This window comes from Denticeps clupeoides, chromosome 11 (assembly GCF_900700375.1).
Source record: "Denticeps clupeoides chromosome 11, fDenClu1.1, whole genome shotgun sequence".
Classification (NCBI taxonomy): domain Eukaryota; kingdom Metazoa; phylum Chordata; class Actinopteri; order Clupeiformes; family Denticipitidae; genus Denticeps; species Denticeps clupeoides.
The window spans coordinates 13158566-13182588 of record NC_041717.1 but is presented as its reverse complement, the minus strand read 5'-3'; the positions used below and the strand labels follow the sequence as shown (position 1 = coordinate 13182588).

The 24023-nt window shown below is 42.2% G+C and overlaps 2 protein-coding genes across 3 annotated transcripts; one reads left to right on the top strand and one right to left on the bottom strand.

Moving 5' to 3' along the window:
* Positions 1–325: 325 nt before the first annotated feature.
* pole (polymerase (DNA directed), epsilon) lies at positions 326–14735 on the bottom strand. Of its 2 annotated transcripts, XM_028995999.1 has the most exons (49): positions 14477–14735; positions 14205–14340; positions 14047–14127; positions 13927–13971; positions 13762–13854; positions 13477–13631; positions 13262–13406; positions 13092–13172; positions 12765–12872; positions 12574–12684; positions 12385–12470; positions 12177–12296; positions 11945–12077; positions 11711–11824; positions 11339–11551; positions 11146–11253; positions 10926–11054; positions 10736–10838; positions 10433–10579; positions 10175–10320; positions 9647–9795; positions 9368–9460; positions 9110–9254; positions 8864–9021; positions 8588–8783; positions 8188–8402; positions 7999–8101; positions 7701–7781; positions 7491–7613; positions 6761–6958; positions 6303–6515; positions 5909–6050; positions 5650–5792; positions 5397–5550; positions 5203–5309; positions 4410–4586; positions 4043–4266; positions 3701–3921; positions 3383–3587; positions 3121–3294; positions 2892–3017; positions 2633–2765; positions 2337–2541; positions 2062–2193; positions 1521–1714; positions 1214–1414; positions 989–1114; positions 718–807; positions 326–619 (listed from the first exon to the last, which is right to left on the bottom strand). In XM_028995999.1, the coding sequence occupies exons 1-49, from the start codon at positions 14536–14538 to the stop codon at positions 509–511; spliced, it is 6855 nt and encodes a 2284-aa protein (XP_028851832.1). In that variant the 5' UTR covers positions 14539–14735; the 3' UTR covers positions 326–508. The 2 variants fall into 2 exon arrangements, with proteins under 2 accessions (XP_028851832.1, XP_028851833.1); XM_028996000.1 differs by lacking the exons at positions 326–619; positions 718–807; positions 989–1114; positions 1214–1414 and having other exon boundaries at positions 1539–1694.
* A 1001-nt stretch (positions 14736–15736) lies between these two features.
* On the top strand, positions 15737–22515 carry traf2a (Tnf receptor-associated factor 2a). The gene is made up of 10 exons (XM_028996930.1): positions 15737–15969; positions 16361–16439; positions 16714–16812; positions 16904–17065; positions 17216–17290; positions 17792–17866; positions 18195–18674; positions 19399–19576; positions 20139–20287; positions 20437–22515. Exons 1-10 carry the CDS (start codon positions 15782–15784, stop codon positions 20653–20655), a joined length of 1704 nt encoding a protein of 567 aa, XP_028852763.1. The 5' UTR covers positions 15737–15781; the 3' UTR covers positions 20656–22515.
* The last annotated feature ends 1508 nt before the right edge of the window (positions 22516–24023 follow it).

The window sequence follows — 24023 nt, the reverse complement described above, 5'->3', positions numbered from 1 at the left end:
GAGAATATTGTTCTAGTTTTAAACGGTGTAGTTTCTCAGTCTTACAGGAACTATGTACTTCAATATAAATTCATGTGTCAATCAAATTTCAATGACTTTTCCAAAACTTATATATATATATTTTTCAGGTTTGACTTTAAGAACCCTGCCTGTGTGTGTGTGTATATATATATGTGTGTGTGTGTGTGCTTGTATTACTGGGGGAGGCAGGTGCAGGGAAATGATAGTGAGATTTACACTAATGCAGTTGCTTGTGATACTTTAGACTAGCTGAGCCCAAACATAATTTGTCACCTTGGAATCAAGCAATACAACATACTCTTCAGCACATATAAAAATATTTAATTTATTAACAAAAGACAGTAGTGAAATATCAATTAATTCAGTTATAGGTAACTTATACCTATAAAGAACTCCAATCTGTAAATTTGTATGTTTTTCGGCACATCACTTCACACATGGACATTTAGTCTGAAATCAGACTAGTCATTAGCGCAGAAGGAGCAACTCAGGCTAGCTGTGGACTCATCAGCAACAACCAGTCGATCGTTTCCTGTAGGAAGTGCATGTTGTAGTGGGCGGCAATATTCCGGAAAACTTTGATCTGTTCCGAGAAGCTCTGAAAGTGGAAAAACGAGCACCAGTCACATTCACAATCTTAAAAAATAAATATATTAAATACTACATTTACTAGACAATTCTAATTTGGTTAAAAACCTTGACTGAGAAGGTGAGCTCAAAATCTCCTGCACAGCTACAGTAGAGGGGCATGTTCGCTTCCTTTATCCCTTTACATTTGGCACATATCTATATGGGAGAGAAATGCACACTTAGTCCTGATAGGTCTAGAGCATGTATTGAGTTTGTGAACAACACAATGCTCCTTTAGAAGAAAAGTCTTTATTACAGGATGCATGAACTCAGGAGCAAAATTAGTAGACACTCAAGGTGCAAATGGCAAGCTGAATGCAAGAGAGCGGTCGCTCACCAGGTCCTGCAGTGTGTAACTCATGAGCTTCTTCTGCAGAGCCTCCACCAGAGCCATCTCTATGAACTCCGTCTCATATTGGGCCTGGCAGTTAGAGCAGAACCACTGGGGTAGAACTAAGCCATCCTGTGTAGAAACATGTTCAGAAAAATTGGAACCTAATTTGACCTTGAAGAAGTTACAGTGCACAGATTCAGTGTGAATTTTTACAGTGGTCCAGCCAACCTGTCCCATAGAGGGGTCCTTGCAGAGGTCAAGATCACGGCAAAAGTTGCAGTGGTGGCAGATGACCTCTGGGAGAATGTAGGAGTTGCAGGGGTCGCGAAACTGGGCATCCTCTGAGAACTCCCCAACGTCCACCAGCCTCAGCAGGTCACGTTTCACCTTGTTCACCTGGTTCACTATGTTACCATCCAGAGAAAGCACCTGGGGGAGCATCATTCCAACAGTCATTTGAACACAAGGTTAATTCTAGAGCTATAGAAAATAACTGTTCCATTCAACAGAAAAATAAAAAAAATTAAAAAATCACCTGACAGACATATTTGATGAACTCAAGAGCAGGGTTGTTAAGAATTAAGTGGGATCCTGGTAGGACGGGGAACATCTCAGAAGGAAGTGTCACATTACGTGTCCCGGTTACTTTTTTCTGGATCTTCTGGGTGATTGTGAAGATGTTTTGGGTCAGCTCACCTGACACGTATTCCTGGGAGAAGGTGATCATGCCTGAAATTTTTTGATGAGTCAGTGACCATTATTTACATTAAGAATAACTAGTGCATGTCAAAACAAACAAACGAACACCACATTCTTCATTTTAGGGTAGACCACTACAGACCTGCTCTCAACATAGCCATAAACACTGGCATGATGAGGAATGTTGTGTTATACAGTACAGGCCAAAAGTTTGGACACACCTTCTCATTCAATGTGTTTTCTTTATTTTCATGACCATTTACATTGGTAGATTCTCACTGAAGGCATCAAAACTATGAATGAACACATGTGGATGCGGCAGTGTTGTATTACTCGAATAAAGTTATTCCAGCTCATACAAGGAATACAGCTCTTACCGGGAAGGGCACTGCTATCTCCTGCTGCCTGCTGGGAAGCCTGGGTTCCTTTGTGCCTCTTTATGGGTGTGGCTCCAGGAGCATTTCGTCTCAGCTCCTCCCTCATGCTGTGATAAACAGCAGCGATGTAAGCTGCAGAAGACAAGTAAGAGAAAACAAGAGTAAGGTATGATGAGTCAAAAACTTGCGGTTATGCAGTTAAAGGTCATGGGTTGTAAATCAATTTAAATATTAAATTGAGATCCTACACCATTCCACATAACACAGACAATTACCAGAAATTATCATTAAAAAGTATTTCTGGCAGGATGCCGTCTGGGGAAGATACTGCATGATGTTCCAGTTGCTTTCAATCAAGTCCTCGACTTCCTCTTCTCCATTTCCATCGTCCTCCTCTTCTCCGGCCACTTCATCCTCATCTTCACTTCCCTCCCCTTCCTCTGCCCCATCCGCATTCTGTTTCCTTCCCCTCTTTCCGTCCTGTAAACACAAAACAAGTATAAGGTGAGTAGGTACAATTTCACAACTGTGAATAGAAAAAATAAATGATACCGGGTTTGTTTCAACACACCTCTCCATAGAGAACGTTGGACGGCAGCTTGCCCTTCACCCCTCCAAAGTTGGCTGGGTCCATCCAGAGCAGAAATTCCCAGCAGCGGGAGAAAGTGATTGAGAGGGAGTGGAAAATCTCTCGGGAGTGGATGCTAACAATGAGAACAATCGAGACATGCTAATATAGGTCTGAATTTTGAATTTGAATATGTAACATGATGTGCGTTGTGAACAATGCTGCTTTTGTGTGAAGAGGGCCTTTCACAGAAGTATCTAACCTGTTTGTGATGTACTCTACATAGGCAATGGCATCCTCAATCCGCCGTTTCTTGGTGCAGAGAATGATTCGGTTGAAGTTCCCATAGACGACAGTGGAGCCCAGCCGTTTAAATTCTGCCACAAGCCTGTGACACAGAGGTCCTGTCAGTCAGTCTTTGATATCACAGTACAATGAGCATGATCTGGAGAAGTGAGGAGATGTGTAAAGGGGTTCAGAAGGGCACTGACTGTAGGAAGAGCTTCTTCATCATGTTGTGCAGAGTGCGGTGCATAGCCGGGTCGAACAGCAGAGAGCTGGGTGAACGGAGCCAGCGGTAGAAGTGCATCACCTGATTATCGGCGTAGACATTGTGGTACTGTGTGATCTCCCTCACCCAACCCACAACCATGCTTTTCATGATCCTGCGTGAACATTTCAGAAATCCAAACAATGTGTAAATACATGTAATAAAAACAAGACTTTAACAAACACAAGAACAACTACGCAAACCTGAAGGTGTTGGAACAGAGTGCAGTCTCGTCATAGCTTGCCACAGCATTGGCTGCCTGGTTGCCGGACATCATGTCCTCCAGGGAAGTCTGCTGGATGACATCAAAGCTGATGCCCATACTGGCTCCGCCCTCCATGTCGTTGATATGCTGCGACTGTAGGATTGTGTTCACTGCCAGGCTCTGTATGTCCAGCTCCACACACACTTATCAGAGACAGTGGGACAGATTTGCCAAGTCAGGCATCTTACTCACGTTTGCACACTGAACACTTGGCCTGAGAGCGTATAGAGAAGTGCAATAATGAATGTTTTTCCACCTGTGGAATAGCAGCCTGGAACATTGATCTCCACTGAGCCCCTCTCATCGTTCTCCATCACCAGACGGCTGTCATCTGCCTCCTTTCCACCCAGGTCTGGACGGGCGGTAGGCGAGAGCCATAGAAGGTGGTTGTGCTTGTGCAGGTGTCTAGCCAAGAAAAGGTCAGAGCCAAATATGGACACGTCCTGAGGAAGGTTCCCCACTGGCAGGTGGAAGTACCTGAATAGGCAGCGAGGGAAGAACAAACCCACACAAACCTTTCAAATTTCTACATTAGTACTCCGTTATCAGAAACATCACAGGACAAATGACAAAATGGCAGATGTATGGTAATACCCACCTGGCCATGTCAAACGCCTGCGAGAGGCAGCTGTCCAGGTTGAGGTAGTGGCGTATCATGCGACGGGCACCATGACGCTGCCAGTCCAGCACACTGTAGTTGATCTCATCAGGAACATGCACCGGAACTACGGGGAACTCCTCCAAAACCGGCATTCCAGCAGCCAAGCGGCGTAGATCCCAGTTGGAGTGAACTGCAATCAGCGTTGGACCCCGTCGCTCCTCCTGAACACATGAACACAGACTTATTAAAACATTCTCCACTGACAGTGTCATTATGTGCTCAGTTTCAAATTACATCACACACACACACACACACACACACACACACACACACACACACACACACACACGTAGTGTTACGGTACCTTGTAACTGAGCAGTGTACGCTGCACAGCTCTGTAGATGGCCTTCGCGTCGCTCTCGGCGCGCACCTCAAACGCATGTTTCTCAGGAGGCAGCAGCTCCTCGCTGGTCTTCTCCAGCAGGGCGGTGCGCTCTGCCTCATAAAGATTGCTCAGGTTGGGCATCTGGTTACTTCTTACCTGCAACAGGGTTAGACCAGTGTTTACTACTGATTTACCATGTAAAGACTACTGTGTGTCGGTGTTATATGGGGTGTTGGAGGATTCATTACAGGGCTATTAAGTGAAAGTGATGTGACTGTCATTGTGAGACACTGCAGCACAGCACACGATGCACACAAGGAAATGTGTCCTCTGCTTTTAACCATCACCCTTGGTGAGCAGTGGGCAGCCATGACAGGCGCACGGGGAGCAGTGTGTGGGGACCAAACTACTTACAGTGACATGAACATCATAATTTAGATACAAAGGGAATTACCGCAGTGAGTGCATTTTTTCCCAAATACGAAAGAACAAGTTGGGGGAAGAAGTCTTCCTCTTAAGGAGTATATGATTAAGCTGGTAACATGAACAAACAAAATTATCACAACAGCACTACTATGGTTGGCATAGAGGGTAAGGAACCCATCATTGGAAGGTTGTCGGTTTGAATCTGAGCAAAGTACACAAAGGCACCCCTGGTGACTTTCATGGCTGCCCACTGCTCCCTCAGGGGATGGGTTAAATGCAGAGACCACATTTCCACTGTGTGAGCTGTTCTGTGCTGTGGTTTGTTCACTTATTTTCATCCACTTACCGTGTCCAGAATGAACACACTGGCCTTGCGCTGGGACGGTATGAAGAGGCCAAACAGAGCTTTGTGGCCCTGGTTGTGATGATAAAGGTAGATGTGCCTGACACTACCTATATATATATAAATCAAAAAAGATAATTGTTATTGCAAACAAACTCACAGTGGCTACAATGTTCACCACAGAATTTGGAGCCTACCCGGCTCCAGGTAGCTGAACTGAGCCAGCGATCTCATCTCCAGGTGCTCCAAGTCAAAGGTATCTGCCTCTCTGCCGACGAGTTGCCTGACTAGTTGCTTATTCACCATGCAGATGCATCCGAGCTGCACCAGTGCTCGGAACAGCAGAGGAACCTTCCGAATGGAGTCAATAACTATAATTACCAAACTGTTTGAATAAAGAATTTTTTGGAGCGGAAACACCCTCAACCCTGGAACTAATGTTCAACTAACCTGTGTTTCGTAGACTCCTTCAATGTCAGGTGCAGAGAGATCTGCGTTGATCTCATTGATATGCTCCTGGTACATGTCCTCAGGGACTGCATATCGGTACAGGTAGTGGACCACATTGGAACGTGGAAGCATACGGTTTACCTGTGAGAAACATAGTGAAATCGTATTGTTTATAAACACCGATGTAGCAAAAAAAATTAAATACTATTGGCATTGTAAGGCCATAAAAATAACATGAGCAAAAGTCAGATGATAGACCTTTTATATGTTGGTCCCTCATCTTGCTTGGGGACTCTCTGATTGACAAAGAAGACTCTTGGGATGTTGAGTTTCATGCAGTGGAGGTCATTGCCAATCACAGCCCACAGCTTGTACAGACCTGGTTGACTCGTCTCTGCAATCTAGACGATGTACAAAAACTGTAAGAGAACTAATTCACCTGAAGATACATTTTCAAGAATAGTTATGGTGAATTCAAGTCATACATAAATAAAAACCACAATGGCTGTATTGTGTGAAAATAGCACTTATTTTAAAAATACCTTTTATTTAAGGGAGAGTTTTTCAATTCTATGTATTGCTTTGGTACAATCCTGTGCAATTACTGTGTGTGTACTTGCTTTATTACTGATCAAAAAAATAGGACAACAGACCTGCACGATCTGCCATGGCATGTCCAGGATACTGCGTGCTGTCTTGCGCAGGAAGTTACCAAGTCCAGTGGCTGGTCCATCTCTAATGATGCCACCACCAGTGGGATGTGCCTCGCCATCAACAAGGCGTCGCCTCTTGCCACGCTCCTTCCTCTGGCGCAGCTGCAGCTCCCATTTCTTTTTATGGTAGCGAAGCCAGACCAAAATCTCCTCCTTTAGATAAATAAGACAAAAACATGTGTCCTACAGCCAAATCAAAATGGAGATACAAAGTGTCAAATCACTGCCAATCACAGCACACTACAGCAAAATGCTGCATTCTTGAACTAGGAGCTGTATGTGCTTACCCAAAAAGACTAATGCAAAACAAGTACCATAGAAAATTATTCAGAAACCCAAATTAACCTACTACTATACATAACAGAAAATGTTTCTTAGATGAAGTGTGTATGCAGTACCTTAGTTTTGCCCATAGGGGGTGGCGGACCCAGAACCTCTCTCCAGGACTGACTGAGTAACAGCTCTTGAGACTCGGCCTGGCTATCCTCTCCTTGTGAGGAGCGCTTGCGCTTGGTGCTGATAAGGACGGCCGGCTGCAGGGGTTTTGGCACTCCAAAGTCCTCCATGTCTCCAGGCTGTGCCTGCTGACAAGCCACCTGAGAGAACACAGTGAGGCTTACAATATAGTCATGAATGTACTATGGGGTACAGGTATCCCACGGCAAGTGATGTATGCATGTTATGTTAATAATAATGTAGATTAAATAAATGTTACAGAAATAACTATGGTTTGTTTTTAAAACCCGAATCACCAAGGTGCTCTAGATCAAGGTACCGTCCCCACACACTGTTTCCTGGGCGCCTGTCATGGCTCTTCACTAGTGGTCTTTTTTTTCACATCTGTGTATGTGAATTGCACTTCCAGTTCAGCTCCAGTTGAACTGGAGTGGGTGGAGGCACAACAGTGATTGGACATATGAGAGAAGAGGGCCTTTGCCCACTGGCGCACTCCTTGTGAATTAATGCCTAAATCACTAGACATTTCAAGACCTATTTAAAAATGAATCTCAAAACGAAAATCCAATGGTCCGGAAGGGCGTATTGGCACCGTGCAGGGCAGACCAAACAATTCAATATTTTACAGAGAACCATTGCACCCCTACAGAGTACATGATCCAGGTCCTGCACCTGTCTTTTCCCTTCACTGGTAAACAGCTCACTGATCTTCTTCTGTTTGTAAATGTCGTTCTTTTCCAGCAGCTTCTTATGCAGCCAGTCAGGATGGCGGACTCTGGGCACAGGGTTCTTCACCTGTAGGGAGAAGGGACACAGTTTTAACGCTAGTCTGAAGACCGAAAACAAGGCAAATTAAAAGTAGACATTCTTTAATTAGGATACCTGCTGAAGAGCTGCTGGGATGGTGATAATCTTCTGTATGGCACTCCCCAACCTCTCAATGTAGTAGCCCCAATCCAGGATCTACAAAGTGATGTATGCATGTTATAATAATAATAATAATGCAGATTAAATAAATGTTACAGAAATAACTATGGTTTGTTTTTAAAAAAAATCAACTTGGTGAAATGTCCAGGAGGCCCCAGTTATAACAATCCATTTTTTTATGTAGCACTATTGCTTGGCCCATGAAACCAATGAAAGGACACCGCAAAAAAATAAAATAAAAATTTGAACTTACTGATCGGATGTCTAAGTCATGAAGACTTGGTGCCTTTAACCATTTGCGCAAGAAATGCTTCTTGACTCCAGCTTCAGCTTGAAAAATGGCTAAAGGTATAGCCCTACAAGAACCAGGAAAATATATTATTTATAATCATTTTAGTGGTTTCATCAAAAGAAAACATCTGAATGCAGTCATGCATTGTACCTCTCAGTAACTGGAGAACCCTCTGGTTTTCGTGAAATGACATATCGGCAGCTCAAACCGGCATCTTTAACCATCTGGTCACCCAAGAACTCCGCAAGGCGCTTGGCTGTGCTGATGGAGGTGGACTTCTGTTCACCATAGTCCTCCAGCTTACGAGACATGGAGCGGTTCTCAGAGATCAGCTCGAAAAGCTCAGAATCAGGCATGTTGGCAGCCTGGAGGAAAAAAGGAATTTTACTTGAGAGCATTAATATGAAAATAAACAATAATTTGCAGGGTCCACAATTCACATGTTAATTTAAAATGGCTATTTCTTGGCTTCTAATTGCAAAAATAAATTAAACCCGTTTAGATTGAGATTTGAACCTGTGTTGTCTGAATCAATGACAGCCTTTGATACCTTGCTGTAAAGCACATCCAGCCAGTAGTCCGCCACTTTAGCCACAGAGGCGTAGACCTCTTCAAGTGTGGTGCCCTTCAAGAAGGCCTCAAACACAGAAGACTGGAAGATCTTAATGAGTTGCAGTTCTCCTCTGCGCTTCACCTCAAAGCCCTTCAACTCAGCCAAAGAGCCGTCCTCATTAAACACGGCATACCTGCAAGCATTTTAGTACTTAATTTCTGCAGACACTCATGAAACTATTAGATTAGATTCATTGACCTAAAAATTACCTACCTCTTCTTCAGCTTTTTGCCTTCCTCTTTTGAGGCTGGTAGGATCATAGCCAGGTATGGTCCATCCACCTCAAAGAAGATGCTGTTCTCAGCACGTGTCTCATAGGTAAGTGACGCTGGATCCACCAGTTCCTGGTACTGATGATTTGTGAAGCCCTCCTATTCACAGAAATAGATAAATGATTAGGTAATAAACAAACAATAAACCATTTTTTGGGTTATTTGATTTTGGCATAGGAGGTCATACCTTAACCATAATGTTAAGCATGGCCCCGGGATATGAAACGATCACCTTGGGCTTCTTCTCATTGGTTGTTTTAATGATAAAATTTTCAGGGAATGTGTTTGGGAGGACACACCAAATCCCATCAGTGTCCAGTTCCAGAGGCCTGCTGCACTCATATAACAACAGAGATGAGTTTGGCGTCTTTTCTACAGGCAAACTGGATAACATTGAACCAAAATGTTCATGTGAAAGTGCATAGTAACTAACTCAAACTCTTACCCAATCTGTTCTATGATTTCTCTCGCCTGGGTGATTATATTGGCTCCTGTGTAGCACACAATTCCTGCCATCTCCATTGAGTACCAGCGAGCTCTTAAAACAAAGACGTAGACGGTAAAATGACTAGGAATAACAACTGACCAGAGACCCAGAAAGGCATGATTTAGGAGATTCATGTGGAAAAAAAACTGATAAACATATTAACATTCATAATTTTTTACCTTTTATAAAGGCAAAGCTAGAGAGCGAGACAGTTAGAGATTCCAGAAGAGTCCCTACCCTTTCCTCATTACATATCCATAAAAGGAGTTGAGGATGCACTTGTGGGCGAGCTGCAGGGACTCGTACAGAATCTCCATGTTCTTGCAGCGTTTCACCTCTGCTGCATCCCCATTTTCCTGTGCCGAAGACAACTTTTTCTTCCACACCTGAAGAAGAATGGCGTGGTCAAAACACGTGCTTTAATTAAAACATAGGGAGTACAACAGATCACATGACCCGTTATCATGTCTTGTTCTAACAAGGGGCATTATGGAAGAATGGAGGGAGGTGATGGACACTGTACTACATCTGGTCATGTGACATATTGACAGACAATTGTTCAAATAGTTCAGAATGAGGAAGAAGGTTGCAAAAACATCTTTTTGTGAAAGCAAGATTGTTATTTTCTCCTGTGTTTACGTCTTATTTATCACTGGAAAAATACAGAAAGAAACAAAAAATGAAAGCTGTCTATTCTACAGTACACAGACCAAACCAAGGAAAAAAATAGCACTGAAATGTGTATTAAATGCCTACTTAATTTACCTTGTGAAGACCCTTGAACTCATATCTCCGATCTCTGAAGGCTCGCACGGTATCCACATAGAAAGAGTTTTCTCTCTGGCAGATGGTGGTGACCTTCTCCTCCAACTTGGTGTGATGTACCTTCTTGTAAGCCTTCCTACAGTAATCTAGCATCAACATGACAATAAATACACATTAAAAAACTATAAAAATCAATTGTGGCTTTTTGGACATGTGCATATTTGAAGAAAAGGCTGGGATGATGGAGACTCCACTCACCCGTCAGACGCTTCTTCTCATGGCGGGCCTGCTCCTCCCGATCGAGTTCATGGAAGGCGCGAGGCCGTCCATTGGGGAAAAAAGGAGGGAACTTTTCCGACTCCAGCTGCTGCTGTATGCGGTGGAACTCACTTCGACTGGCCGGCACTGTGTGCAACAGGACAGATTAGATTGGCTAGGTGAAACGGACTTGTGTCTTGATGTATATTTGCATTGCATGAAATGGTTACAGTTTAATTTGTCCTTATAACTAGTGAATATAACCGGTTCTGGACTGGACTGTAAGAGAAGGAAATGTCTTACTTATCTCCCCTCTCCACTGCCAGGTCATCCTCCGCTGGCAGTTAGCTCCTGGTTTGTTGAAGTCACAGGCTGCGCAAGTGGCTTCATCAACCATTGCAGATGGCTACAGTAAAGAACAAGGGGGGGGTTAAATTAAAATGGTTTTACATGGGTAAGTCAATCGCTTTTTAACTGCAACCACAGAAATGACCTGAAGGCGGTTTGTGAGGATAATGTTGGGGTACATGGCCCCAACGTCAAGATGGTAGATAAGTGGACATTCTATTCTGTTTGGCACTTCCTTCAGGGACCTCAGCTTCTTTTTGATTTCCTCACACACCTGACAAAATAACGAGGGCTGTCATATAGCATTACAACAGGCAACAAGGAACCAACAGCGCTATTCAGAACTGGGTTCAAATGTGACTGACTTCATTGAAGTTGGTGATCTGCTCCAATGGAATCTTTTCTTCTTCTTCAATGGCATGCCGAAGAGTCCTTTCCACCCTCTGAAGGAGGAAGTCAAATGCTGCAGGGTTCTGCATTAAAAAAGGAACCCCAATCATTTAGTAGTACAACATTATTATGTTAAGAAAAACTACTGTCCAAAGAGCTGGGTGGTACCATTTTAAATCGACAGGGGATGTCACTGCGGAATACTCCAGACTCCAGGGCTTCCACATGGCCACCCACATAAGTCTCAGAGTCGACTACATGGCCGTCACTGGTCAACTTGTTAAAGACCTGTTCCTGCTTGTTGGGGAAAATAATGTTGGCATGGAATGCCTGGACCATCAGAAGAGCTTCACACAGAGTACCGGAGCCTTTACGCAGAACCTGAGATTAAAACAGATATACAATCACTGACCATAAACATTTATAAATAACTTTCACATTTACCATTACAAAGATGCTAAGGTAATACATAATAGATATGTCCCACAAAATGTAATTTACAGCTGTACAGATTTTTTAGTGGGAATCAGTAATAGTTACCTCATCAGGCTCCATTGGAATAATTGTGCATAATGCAAAGATGAAAGGATGGACATACTTCATGTACAGGTAATACGTTGCCACTGCATCTGACACTGAATACGTAGCTAGCGTCTGTGGAAAGAAAGGGTGCATTACTGCAAATTCTGCGATAATTACATTAACCTACATTACAATTTATTGCTCTATTTTCGATGGATTATTATTATTTTTTATATAAAAAGACAAGCACACCTGTGGCTCCTCTGTGGCCATGCGACACATGTCTTCAGGATCCAGCTCAACAGGGTCATAGCTCAGCTTCGCCTTTGCGGCAGCCTTTAAGTTATGGCTGCCCACTGGCAGGTAACTGTCTCTCTTTACCCACCTGAAATTAACAGCAGGTATGACAATTGGGTTTGCATTAGCATGAAAAAAAAAGCATACGCTTTCACATGGGGAAAAATAAATACAAGATGAGGTCTACCTAAGACAGTCCATGTGAATGGCCTGACTGGATTTATATTCTCCCTGGCTGTCCTTCTGAAAGCCAATCTCCCTATACATACTGAAGCCATGTTGAGCTGCACGGGTCTCTACAAACGGCCTAAAGAAACAGAGAAATTAAACAATTAAAAAAAAAAAAAAAAAAAAAAAAACACACACAATTTGAAAGAAATATGATCTGCATATACCAGTCAAAAAAGTCTCCGTTGTATGTTACAAAGATGTTCGGCTTTGTCTCGTGGATGTGTTCAAACCACCTCTGAATGAGAGAAGCCTGCATGCAAGAAAAAAAATTTTAAATCTTGGATAGTGGCAGTTGCAGTATAATAAATCTGTAACTGAGGTCAATTTAAGCCACATATCTCCTTCTCACTAACCTCATCAGGCTCATTGAAGACTGAGAATGGCCCCTCATACTCTGGCTTCGGGGTGAACTCAAAGTCCTCAATGTCCTCAGAGACAATCTCTCGATTTGTGATCAGAAATCCCTAGAAAGCAAGAACAGCAGATGAAGGTTAACGCTGCATAATTTAGGGTATTAAAATGAAAATCTGGGTGGTGAACTGACCTGTCCGTCTATCATGTACGAGATCATCATGATTTGGTCGGTCTCTGCATCAGGGAATTTCAGAGGTAGCTTGGTGGTTTCAATGTCAAATGCCAGCACAACTGGATCCTATTAAAAACATGAACATTTTCAAACCATTTGAGTATAATTAGAATTAGACTTTAATAATAGCGACTAAGAAGGGAACATTTTAAAGTAATAAACACAACAAAACTCCCTTTTTGGGTAAATACTTGGTAAATCTGGATTCTGTCCCAGAATCACTTAAACATATACATGCGGCACAGTAATTGAGTTATACATTTAGGGTGCATTAAGTTAACAAACCGGTCGCTCAACGAGGTCATCCCGCCGCACAATCTCAGGAGGGTAGGCGCTGCCACGGAATCGGATGTTGTACCAGTGAGCCTGGAGCACATTCACAAGGTTCACAACATTTCAAACAACCACTCAAACACATGCAAAACTTGGCAGATCGAGAAGGATTTTATCCTTACCACGTGGATTTTGAGGTCAATGGACAGACGAACATGGTACGGCACATCATATTCTCTTATGTCCACTATGTTGTCCATCTGGTCTGACATCTTCTTAGAAGGTCCTTCTTCATCTCCGCCCATTACATTGCCTCCAACCAGTGCACTGGTGGTATTAAAACTGGCTTTAATACAGGATGGTTTATGAACACTAAGTGCATGTAAAGCAAGAATACCTGGAGAGCATATTTGTGTAGGTGTCGTTGGATTTCTCTCGCTCTCGGTTCTTTCGCACAGCTGGGGAGATCTCCCGCTTCACCTTGATCAGATCATCCACGGTGTTAAATGAGAGCTTGATGTAGTTTCTCTTCAGTCCCACCAGATGGTTTGGCTATGGGAACACAATGACAGGACGTTCAGAAAAAATGTTCATTAAACCCCCAGCTGCTGTCTATTGATTCAGAGAACTAAAAGCTTAATTGCAATTGCAGGAAATGCAAAGAAAGAGTCATTTGCCTCACCAAGTCAAGATCTTCTTTGGGGACGATTTCAAGCTTTGCCACTTTCCCCTGGAATTTCCTTGACAGGAAGGAGATGACTTCTCGCTCACAGTTCTGCAGCACATACTCAAACTTAGCAAGGCGTCACCATGTCACGACCAACCAAAAAAGGAAAAGATTTCGTACCTTTCTAACCGCAACATAAAAATAGGGATGATACGGAAGCGCAACCTGTATTAAATTAACAATTTTGTTAAAGACGACACGCTGACATTAACGAACACTCGTTTATTAACGACAACACACCTTGAATCTGTTGCCGTCTTCCTGAATAAAGTAATAATCCACAGCACTGACCATCCTTTTGTCGTCATCCAGGATTTCTGTCTGTTGACAAGTCATGATTACGCGGTTAAAAAAAATCCTCGAAGTTGCACGTACACGGCGCCACGTACGAGGCATACCGGGTGCATGTTGATCAGCCAGCCGGTTCTCTCCCCCGGCTCCTTCATCCTCTCGAAGCCGAACCGCGCGTCCATCTCGTCGGTGAAGTGGCTGCGCTCCAGGCGCTTGACGGCCGAGACAGAAGACGAGTCATCCCTGCAAAAAAAAAGGGCCGAGCGGGGTTACCACGAAGAAACGACAACGGGCACGAAGCAAAGCGGGTCGAGTCTGAATGCAAAGTAGCAGACGCACAAATAAAATGAACGAGCGTTAAGGAAACGGAACAACTCACTGCTGGTTTTCAGAGTCGCCTCCCCTGTCTGCTCTGTATCGCCCACTGTTCTGTAGAACCATTTTGGAAAAGGTGTTGCAAAGCGAGCACGGCGGCTGGCTAAGTCGCTAGCAGAGTAAAAATACAAGCGTCTTCCACACAGGTGTCTGCGCCAAGAACCTCGGGGCGACAAAAAAAACGTAAATGTGCTAGCTTAAAAGAGCGCGCGTTACGTGAAATAACAGAAACGGGCGCTCGCCATCCTCAGGCTGTCACTATCCGCCATGGGGTAGAAGTCAGAATTTGGCGCGCTCTGCGGTGTTACCGCGAGAACGACGTCCTTACACGAGATTTTCTTTTGCCCGCCCACATTTCCATATACGGATGCAAACCATCCATACAAACACAGAATACACATTTTTTACTTATTTTAATAATTTTTCATTAAAATTAAAAGGTTTGTTTTTTTTTCCTTCGTTCTAAACGATTTTAATAATAAAATAAAATGAACTGCGGATTTTTGAAAATTTTTACATACAATGAAAATGTTGACAATTGAGCACATTTGTCTTTGAATTAACAAGTAAAGGCGACCTGACGTCCGAAATAAAATGTAATAAGGATGTTGCGTAAAACTGGGTACCTGGTTCCGAATTTGAGTGCCCTCGTTGGAGGAAAGTGAGTATTAAATTCCCAATCATTTAAAATAGTTTAACTTTAAGGGAAACCTAATTTATTTTTTACAACTTATTTATTACAGTTGGATTGGTGGCAGAGGCACTGTACTGCATGCAGAGTAATATTATTCAATTTTATAAATAATATTGAATGGTTGTATGTAATATGTTTAAATAGATTCTTAATATTGTCTGAAAACAATATTTTTTGTCAAAAATATGTCATCTTGTCCAATGTCATTGTCCTATGCCAACTAATGTGATTATAAACATAAGCATGACATGATTTACACCGCAATGAAAATGTATAGAGTGTTCCAACTATATTTTTCAGGAACTTTACCTCCAACAGGGAGTTTACTAAATGAAACGAAACGAAATATACTATAGGAACTATATGTATTATGAATATAGACATAGCAATATATTAAAAGTCAAAAGTGGTTATTCAATATTATAATAACCAAAATAATAATAGTATAATAATTCCCCGTCGGTGATGGGCAGATTGGTGATGGGTCTCCATTGTACTGTGTGCAGCCGGTTTTCGATTGAGGTCAAGGCAAACTACTGCAGACGCGACTGGTTTCCTCCAAATATTCCTCCAGCCTTCCCATAGTCTGCCAGGTCACATGTCCGTTCGGGAATAATGGCTGCACAGGAACCGTCGCCACCATCTTCACTAGAAGGCAACAAGCCCGGATTCCCCAAGAAGATACTGGCCAACAAGCTCGAGGACAAGCACTTGTGCAACATCTGCCAGAAGATTCTACGCAAGCCTTTCCAAGCCCAGTGCGGCCACCGCTTCTGCTCGTACTGCTTCAACAAAACTGTGAGGTGAGTCGAGATGCTCGTGTGCTAGCCTCGGTGGCTAACGCCAGCTAGCCCTGTCGCCTTTAGCCTGGCCATTTTATCAACACTGCACATCGCAATTGTCCGTTCCGGCGGGGTTAGAATGTGTCTGACTTTAGCGGAGTGGCTTTAAACTTATTTAGCGCATATCTAAAGGGGGGAAATTAAACCTTTAAACCTGGGGCAGGGTGGATAAAATCTGTGCTGTGTTGCCATTCAGGCAGGCTGGTGTGGCTTTTCTGCGGGTTGCCAGCTGCGAGTGACGAAATGTTATTTAGATGATCTGTATATAAAAATGCATTTTACAGTATTCAGTTATTGGTTGCAAGAATGACATTTTTCATTATTATTATTATTTCCTCTTGTCTACAAAAAGTGGCGGACCACAAAAGTGCAATGCCTGTATTAAAGAAGAACTATTTGAAGACTCAACTTCAATTTTAAAGCAAGGCTGTGTAAGTACTGGATGACAGGTTTTCACCAGTGTGTGGGCATTATGATGGTAGTGGAATGATAATTTCTTCTAACTCAGGAGTTGCATTGAATATGAAAGACATATCTCAAGACCTTTGTTTTTTTTTCCCAACTATGCAAATTTTGAAGCAGCCGTTCACTGCATGCAAATCTATGTAAATACTGCTTGTTCAGTAACTACCTGTACTTTTGGGTGCAGTGTATGTATCGCAACACATATAGTGAACCTTAAATGCCACATAACATTGTTACTAGGCCTTTCCTGATAATGCTGCAAGAAGAGAAATAGAAGCTCTTGCTGCAGTTTGTCCCAATGAAGGATGCTCTTGGACCGGAACTATCAAGGAATATGAGGTACAAATGTTTGAGATGTTATGGGATTGATGAGTCCTTTTGAGTTATTTAGATGCTTTCATGATATTTTCATAATATTTTGCATCCTCAGCTTAACCATGAAGGAAAGTGTGACTACATGATTATTCCCTGTCCAGCCTGTAAAGAACTTTTAAGGTCTAATGAGATGGAACGGCACAACGAACGGGAATGTCCTGAAAGAACTCTGAACTGCAAGTACTGCAAAGAGCCGTTTCAGTTTAAAAATATTAAGGTAATGAAATCCTGCATTGCCTACATTAAATGAAGCCTTGAGTGGCCTGTGTGTTTTTTGCATAACATATTTAGGGCTATCATATATTAGGAACAATTAACTATGAAATATGATATATTTCAAATATATATTTTCTAACATGCTTTTTAGGCCCACGATGAAATTTGTCCAAAGTACCCAATGATTTGTGAAGGATGTGCCAAGAAGAAAATTCCCAGAGAAAAGGTTAGTAACCTTGTTACATGAAGATTATACTCATTCAAACTTCAGAACTATAACAGTAAATATAGTTCAAACAAATAAAAAAAACTGTACATTAGACTCCAGTCTCAATTCTGCATAGTATTAATATTGTAAGTAGTTCTTTATGCAACCTACATAATCAGAACGGGCCATTTAAGCAATTACATTACGGGAGCAGATGAGAAGATTCACTGTTTGGCTTGAGCGGCTAAGCAGATGGCCAACACTCAGACTCAGCCTTGAGCAGCGAAAATGAATTTGCCTGTCACAGCCAAGAGAAATACAGCATTATTCACTGTTAAAGCCACAACAACACTCTGCAGTGCTGTATAACTGCAATTGGTTGTTTCCGGGCTGGCGATCCTTTCTGTTGCCGAGTTAAGTTTTTCTATGATTAGAAATTGAGACAATTGTAATAAAGAGTGGGTTGATCTTGAAGATGTTATGCTTTTGTGTGTCATGTCATTTTTTTTTCTTTCACAGTATGTAGACCACATCAAGCTCTGTACTAAATTTAGAGCACCCTGCAGATTTCACGTCGTGGGCTGTGATATGTCAGTAAGTAATGCTTTTGACGAAGATATTTATATTTTTAAGTGAACAATCTGGATATAATGTCCTGATGTCCTGGGGGAAACATTGCTTTTATTAACGTTTCAACAGTCTCTGTCTAGTAGCTCACAGTAAACCAGTTGTGATGCACATTTGTCTTGCCAGCTTTCCACCAACTGCTCAGTTTCAGCACTAATCTTTAGAAAAAATTAATAAAGAGAAGTCTGGTTTTGCAGAATGTGCAAGAACCCTTTTAAAACTCTGTTTCCTGTATCTTCTATTGTGGTCTCCTGTTGTTTCTTGTTCTTTCTTATGTTTCCGTCTTCTCCATCAGGTGGAAAAAGAAAAGATCCACGAACATGAGCGAGCGTGTTCCTACGAGCACCTAAACCTGCTGCTGCACTTCATCATGGGCATCAAGGTGAACTTGGAGAGTCTGCAGCCCCAGAGCCTGGAGCTGGCCAGCCACAAGATTCACGAGCTGCACCAGTCACTGCGGGACCTGGAGATGAAGATGGGCCAGCTGAGTGTGGGGGCTCCCGTGCAGGGCGCCTGCGCACCCACCACTCTCTCCACTTCCTTCACCCCGCTGCCCACCGGCGTGGGCGCGGCTCTGGAGCTCCAGCTGCACAGCGAGAAGACCAAGGTGGTAGAGCTGAGCCGCCGCTGCCAGGAGCTGGAGCTGAAGGTGAGCACGTTCGAGAACATCGTCTGCGTGCTCAACCGTGAGATGGAGCGCTCAGCCACCACCATGGAAGCCTACAACCGCCAACACCGACTGGACCAGGACAAAATCGAGATACTCAGCAACAAGGTGAACACTGCCACATGTGCACGGGTGGACACGCTGCTGTTTTGCCTGCCGGGTCATTTCACATTCCATCAACCATATCACTTTCCCACCTAAATCAAGGAGTCAGTAGTGAACACACCTGCACACTCCTACCCGTGATCCACTCCAGTTCAAATCACACTTTCCTTTCTGGTCCTTGTGTTCATCTCTCCCAGTGTAAGTAGTTTTCTTTTCTCCTTTTTTTGGTGATCCCTTAAAAGGAAATAGTTCACCCTGTAACAAACTACTATTCCAGTTAAAAGGTTAAGTTTCATTTAGAAGTATCCTTTAACAGACATGGTTCTTTATGCAAATGACTATGGAAGCTGGAAATGGCTCTTAATATATGGAAAAGTAGTTTTGTAAGTGGTACAAAAAATTTGAATGGCATTGTATGTTGGCAGGCCGATTTTTCTATTGCATTGATAGAAGATGTTAAAAGTACCCACTAAAAACCATATCATATTTCATTATATGGTGCACAGAGTGGGCTCTCTTTTGGGAGTACTTATTTATGGACACAGCTCAGACACTTCCATGAATAAATAACCATTTTGTTTGGTGAACTATTTCTTCAAACTTGTAGTAACCATTTGTGATCTCCAATAGCTCTTCAGAATCCATCCATTTTGACTGGTATCTGTAATAAACATGTATTTTCTGTGAATATCCAAGAGTGGTTAGCTTTGAGTGGCTTGGTGTTCAGGTGCGTCAGCTGGAGAGGACGGTGGGCCTGAGGGATCTCTCCATCGTGGAGATGGAGGGGAAGATGCGGGAGATGTCTGCGGCAACGTATGATGGCGTCTTTGTGTGGAAGATCTCAGACTTCAGTAAGAAGAGGCAGGATGCCATCGCTGGTCGGGCCCCAGCCATGTTCTCGCCTGGTAACATTCACTTACCACAATTTGAAGGCAGCATCAAAACACCCTGACTGTGAAGGAGTCATCAGACCAGCTTCTTTCAGATTATAGTGAGGCAGCCATCCTGTCATGTCTTCTGTGTAGTTCTATCAAACTTTTAATCAAAGTTGGACGGCCTTGTCGGAGCTGCAGATATTATAAAGTCACATGGATTAAACAGACTATTTGCAGATGTATTTCAGTCTTCACTCTTGCGGCCTTATTCGTTGTAGTCAGGGTGGTGCAATGCAGCCATAACCTGTTAATCAGGAGCTGTCTATGGTGCTGAATTAATACAGTAACAAAGTTAACAATACAATAAAATTAGTGGGAATCTATTGGCTGAAATTGTGCATGTACACTACCAATCACAATGTTTAATGTTGATGAGGATTGTCTTCCCACATATAACCAACATATAATTTTGTTGGCTGCTTTTTCTCTGCTTTTTTTAAATTGCTTATGCCAAAGACAGTAGTGTGCAGAGCAGTCATGATGGTAGAAAGAAGACACAACAATCACACTTTGTTTTCCCTCTTATTTCTAGCATTTTATACAAGTAAATATGGCTACAAGATGTGTTTGCGCATCTACCTGAACGGGGACGGGACAGGACGTGGGACTCACTTGTCTCTGTTCTTCGTGGTGATGAGAGGACACAGTGATGCCCTGCTTAAGTGGCCCTTTAACCAGAAGGTTGGTTGGTGCCCATTTAAAGAAATTACGCTGTGAAGATCTGTAAATCTAATGCTTGTGGTTTTCTAATGAACGTCATGTCTCAGTAACAGAACTGTGCATTTTGGAATCAAGAGCCAAATGTGACTCTTTAGTTCATGTTGTCTCAGGTAACACTGATGCTTCTGGACCAGAACAATCGAGAGCACATCATTGACGCATTTCGACCCGACATTTCATCCTCGTCTTTCCAGCGGCCTGTCAGTGACATGAACATCGCCAGCGGCTGTCCGCTCTTCTGCCCGCTGCCCAAGCTCGACTCCAAGAACTCCTACATCCGAGACGACACCATATTCATCAAGGCCATAGTGGACCTGACGGGTCTGTAGGTGGCTGCCTGTCCCCTGTTGCCTTTTTCCTGTTTTCAGTTTTGGCCTGGGCTTCTTCGTCTCTTGCTTTACCTGAGTTGCAGGGTGCTGATGGTGGAGGAGCACCGCGCGTTATAGCAGAGGTCAACACCATGCTGCATGCTTCAGTCACCGACCAAAATTCAGTCCCGGGTTTGAGCAGGGGCTGTCAGGGACTATCCCTGTTTGGTTGGGGGAGGTGGGGAACCAGGGCTGGGGTTAGCTGTCGGCTGTGATTGTAATGTACAGAAACTTTCTCTATGCCTGTGCCATGTTTAAGGCACAATGCCTTTTTTTTATAGAGATTCAAGACTTCTTATCTTTTTTATTTTTACCCTCCCCTTAGATCTGGGCTTGTGTAGCTGCCAGCGTCGGCCATTTGACCTTGATTTCACTTCCTAAGCTGAGTTTCATTAAAAATTTTGAACTTTTTTTTTTATTTTGCAGACGTGGAGTTACAAGAACAATAAACAATGCCCATAAGTTTGCCTTCTGCATCTTGAATCTGCTTTGTACAATAACTGCTGATCTAGCTAAAGCGTATGCATCGAAAGTCTTCTGACATTCCTCTTTAGCATCGTGTGCCTCTATTCTCAAGTTGTGTGTTCATTGGTGATTATATGTAGTGGTGGACATTGCTTGGATTCCATGAAGTCCCCCCCGCAAAAAAAAAAAAAGCAGAGCCCACAGGCTTGGGGATATTTTTCGATGATGCGGTTGAAGTGTGTTTGTGAGCGTTGGATTTTCTCCTCTCATTTGGTTTCCATTTGCTGGTGCCCTTCGCTTAGTTTGCATGTTGGATCTGTGGAAGATACATTCGAGTTTAGCAACAGATCAGGTTTTCTCAATGACCTGAGGAGCTGAGATGAACTTCTACCCCCATTCCCCCATTAAAAACCCCATTCCCTATCATCACACAAATAAAATAAATTAGAGATGATGACTCACCTCTCAGCATCTAAATCGATCATCTAATTTCCAGCCAATGGGAAAAAAATGGTCTTAAAGGGTACAGGGTTCTACTTGAACTGGTACAGGGTTAGATGCACTGAATCCAGGAGGCGATCGAAGGAGCAGTCAGGGGGATACAGGGGTTTTTGCTTTTGGTCTGTGTTGGTGAAGCGCCAATGATGATTTTTTGCGTGTTCCGTGCTCCTGTTGTAGGTGTTCTGTTAATGTTGTGCTGCTTTGGGCTTCTTACAGATGCCTTTAAAACAAATCTGCATCTGTAGACCCCTGCCTTTTTATTGGCAGGTGTATGCCGACTATATTTAACCAATGAATGTATGTTTCAGAACCATTAATGAGATTCTTCTTGGACATTAGTATGTGCTGTGAAACGTCAGAACCGAGAACCACTGGGTCGCACCGGATTTATTGAGGTGATTAGAATGATCTGTTTTGTGCGTTCGTGTTTTGTAATAAGCATGGAGTCCAGTGGAGTGTGTTTAGAGTGTAGCTATGTAATTTCTAGATGTGTACGGACGTCACGTAGGACAAACTAAGCGTTGACAAATGAGTCATTCCTCAGAAAGGGCTTATCTGTCTTCCACAGTGGGGATTTCTGTTCAAGACCTGTTCCATTCTGTTTCATAGTAATGTCTTCGGGTTCGAGATGCCTTTATGGAACACGCAGACCCAGCCTATTTTCAAACCACTCTCGATAGATATTGAAATCTCTCTGTGCATGAGACATTTCAATAGAAAAAAGCAACAACAGGGAGGGGGGGGGAATCAAAATGCATATTGTAAAGTATTGGTTTACTTTGTAGACCAAACATTTAATTTGTATTTGTATTCCTTTTTTATGTTTTATTACTGAATGAAAAATGCTATATGGTGGTTATAAATGTGTGTGTGTGCTTATATTGCTTTAATTATTAATAGATATATTATGCAGTACACACTGCTTTAGGTGTGTGCTGTGACTATTACATAATAATTATATATCTATAAAGTAATTATAGATTCTATTAATATATAATACATGTATTTAACGTTGGGATGGTTTCAAAATATGTTTGGGCTTTAATGGACATTTCCCTTTTACACATTTATTAGGAAAAAAAAAAAACATAAAAAGCGCAAAGCTCATCTGTGTTGCCCTAAAGAGATTTTTGTACATATGCATATTTGCTGTGAACCTTTAGTGTTGCTAAACAATAGGCTAGAATTACTACAAGCTAGCTGTCTGCATGTGTTGCAGTTGTTGACCTCTCTTATATTTAGCTGCGGTCGAATGACTGGCATTTATTGTATGCGAAAAGCCAGACATTTGGTTTGCCTTTTTAGATAGACTTAATTTTTGTTCTCATATATGCCATTTGAGATCCATATAATATTATAAAAGTGACCTTCTTACTAAGTATGAATTTTGTTTGATTAAGTATGAGGGCAAAAAATAAAAGAGAAACAAGTTGTGTAATGCTGTCTGATTGAATGTGAAGGTTTCTGTTTAATTCCATGTTGATCTTAGACTTTGATACTCTACATTGCAAAAATAAAGTTCATAAAGAATGAGAACTAGCAAGTTCATGTTTGTAGATGATTGATTACTTCTACAAATGTTTGGTGTACTGGGATTCTGGTATTGTTGTTAAAATTGTGTAGTTCAGATGGAAAACTTGATTGTGGCGTTCTTTTAACATTTGACAATGACTGGTTCTAGTCTACATTTGCGAACAATTTCAGTGACAGTGCTATTTACTTCAAAATGAATAAAAAAAAGCAAATAGAAAAAAGATGATGCATAATAGTTTAAAAATATTTTCTCTAAATTCATTATATCATTACTTAATTGAGGTATGATTTTGTGAAGCATGGTTGGTTTATTCATTCACCTTATTTATAAAGTAGCATTTCTTTCATATTTGAATAATTCTATACAATAGGGCTATGTATTTCTTAAGCTTTATTTCATAGGCAGTTTTAGCCATTGTGTGTAATAAGGACAACAACAGAACACCATAAAACAACAATTTGACGGTTACAAATCTTATAAAATTGTGATGCATCCCAGTGTGCCAGCATAGTCTGCTGTAGCATTTGCCCCACAGTTCATAACAAATACCTGCACTGGGAGAATCTCTAGCTGTATAGGTACAACCTTAACTGTATCCCACTTTCTTTAAGTAGCTTTCTTTTAATGCAAAGCCTTCAAAAATGATCTATTCAGAAATTTGTAATAAGTTTTTTTGTGAGTGTGTGATTATGAAACTATGGATGATGAACAATTAAAGATTGTGTTGAAGGAAAAACTAGTTTGTGTCATGAAAGTGTCCTTGGGGAGATTACTCTTTTATCTCACATTGATGTCCACATACATTTCTCGAGTTTAAAAACCAACAAGA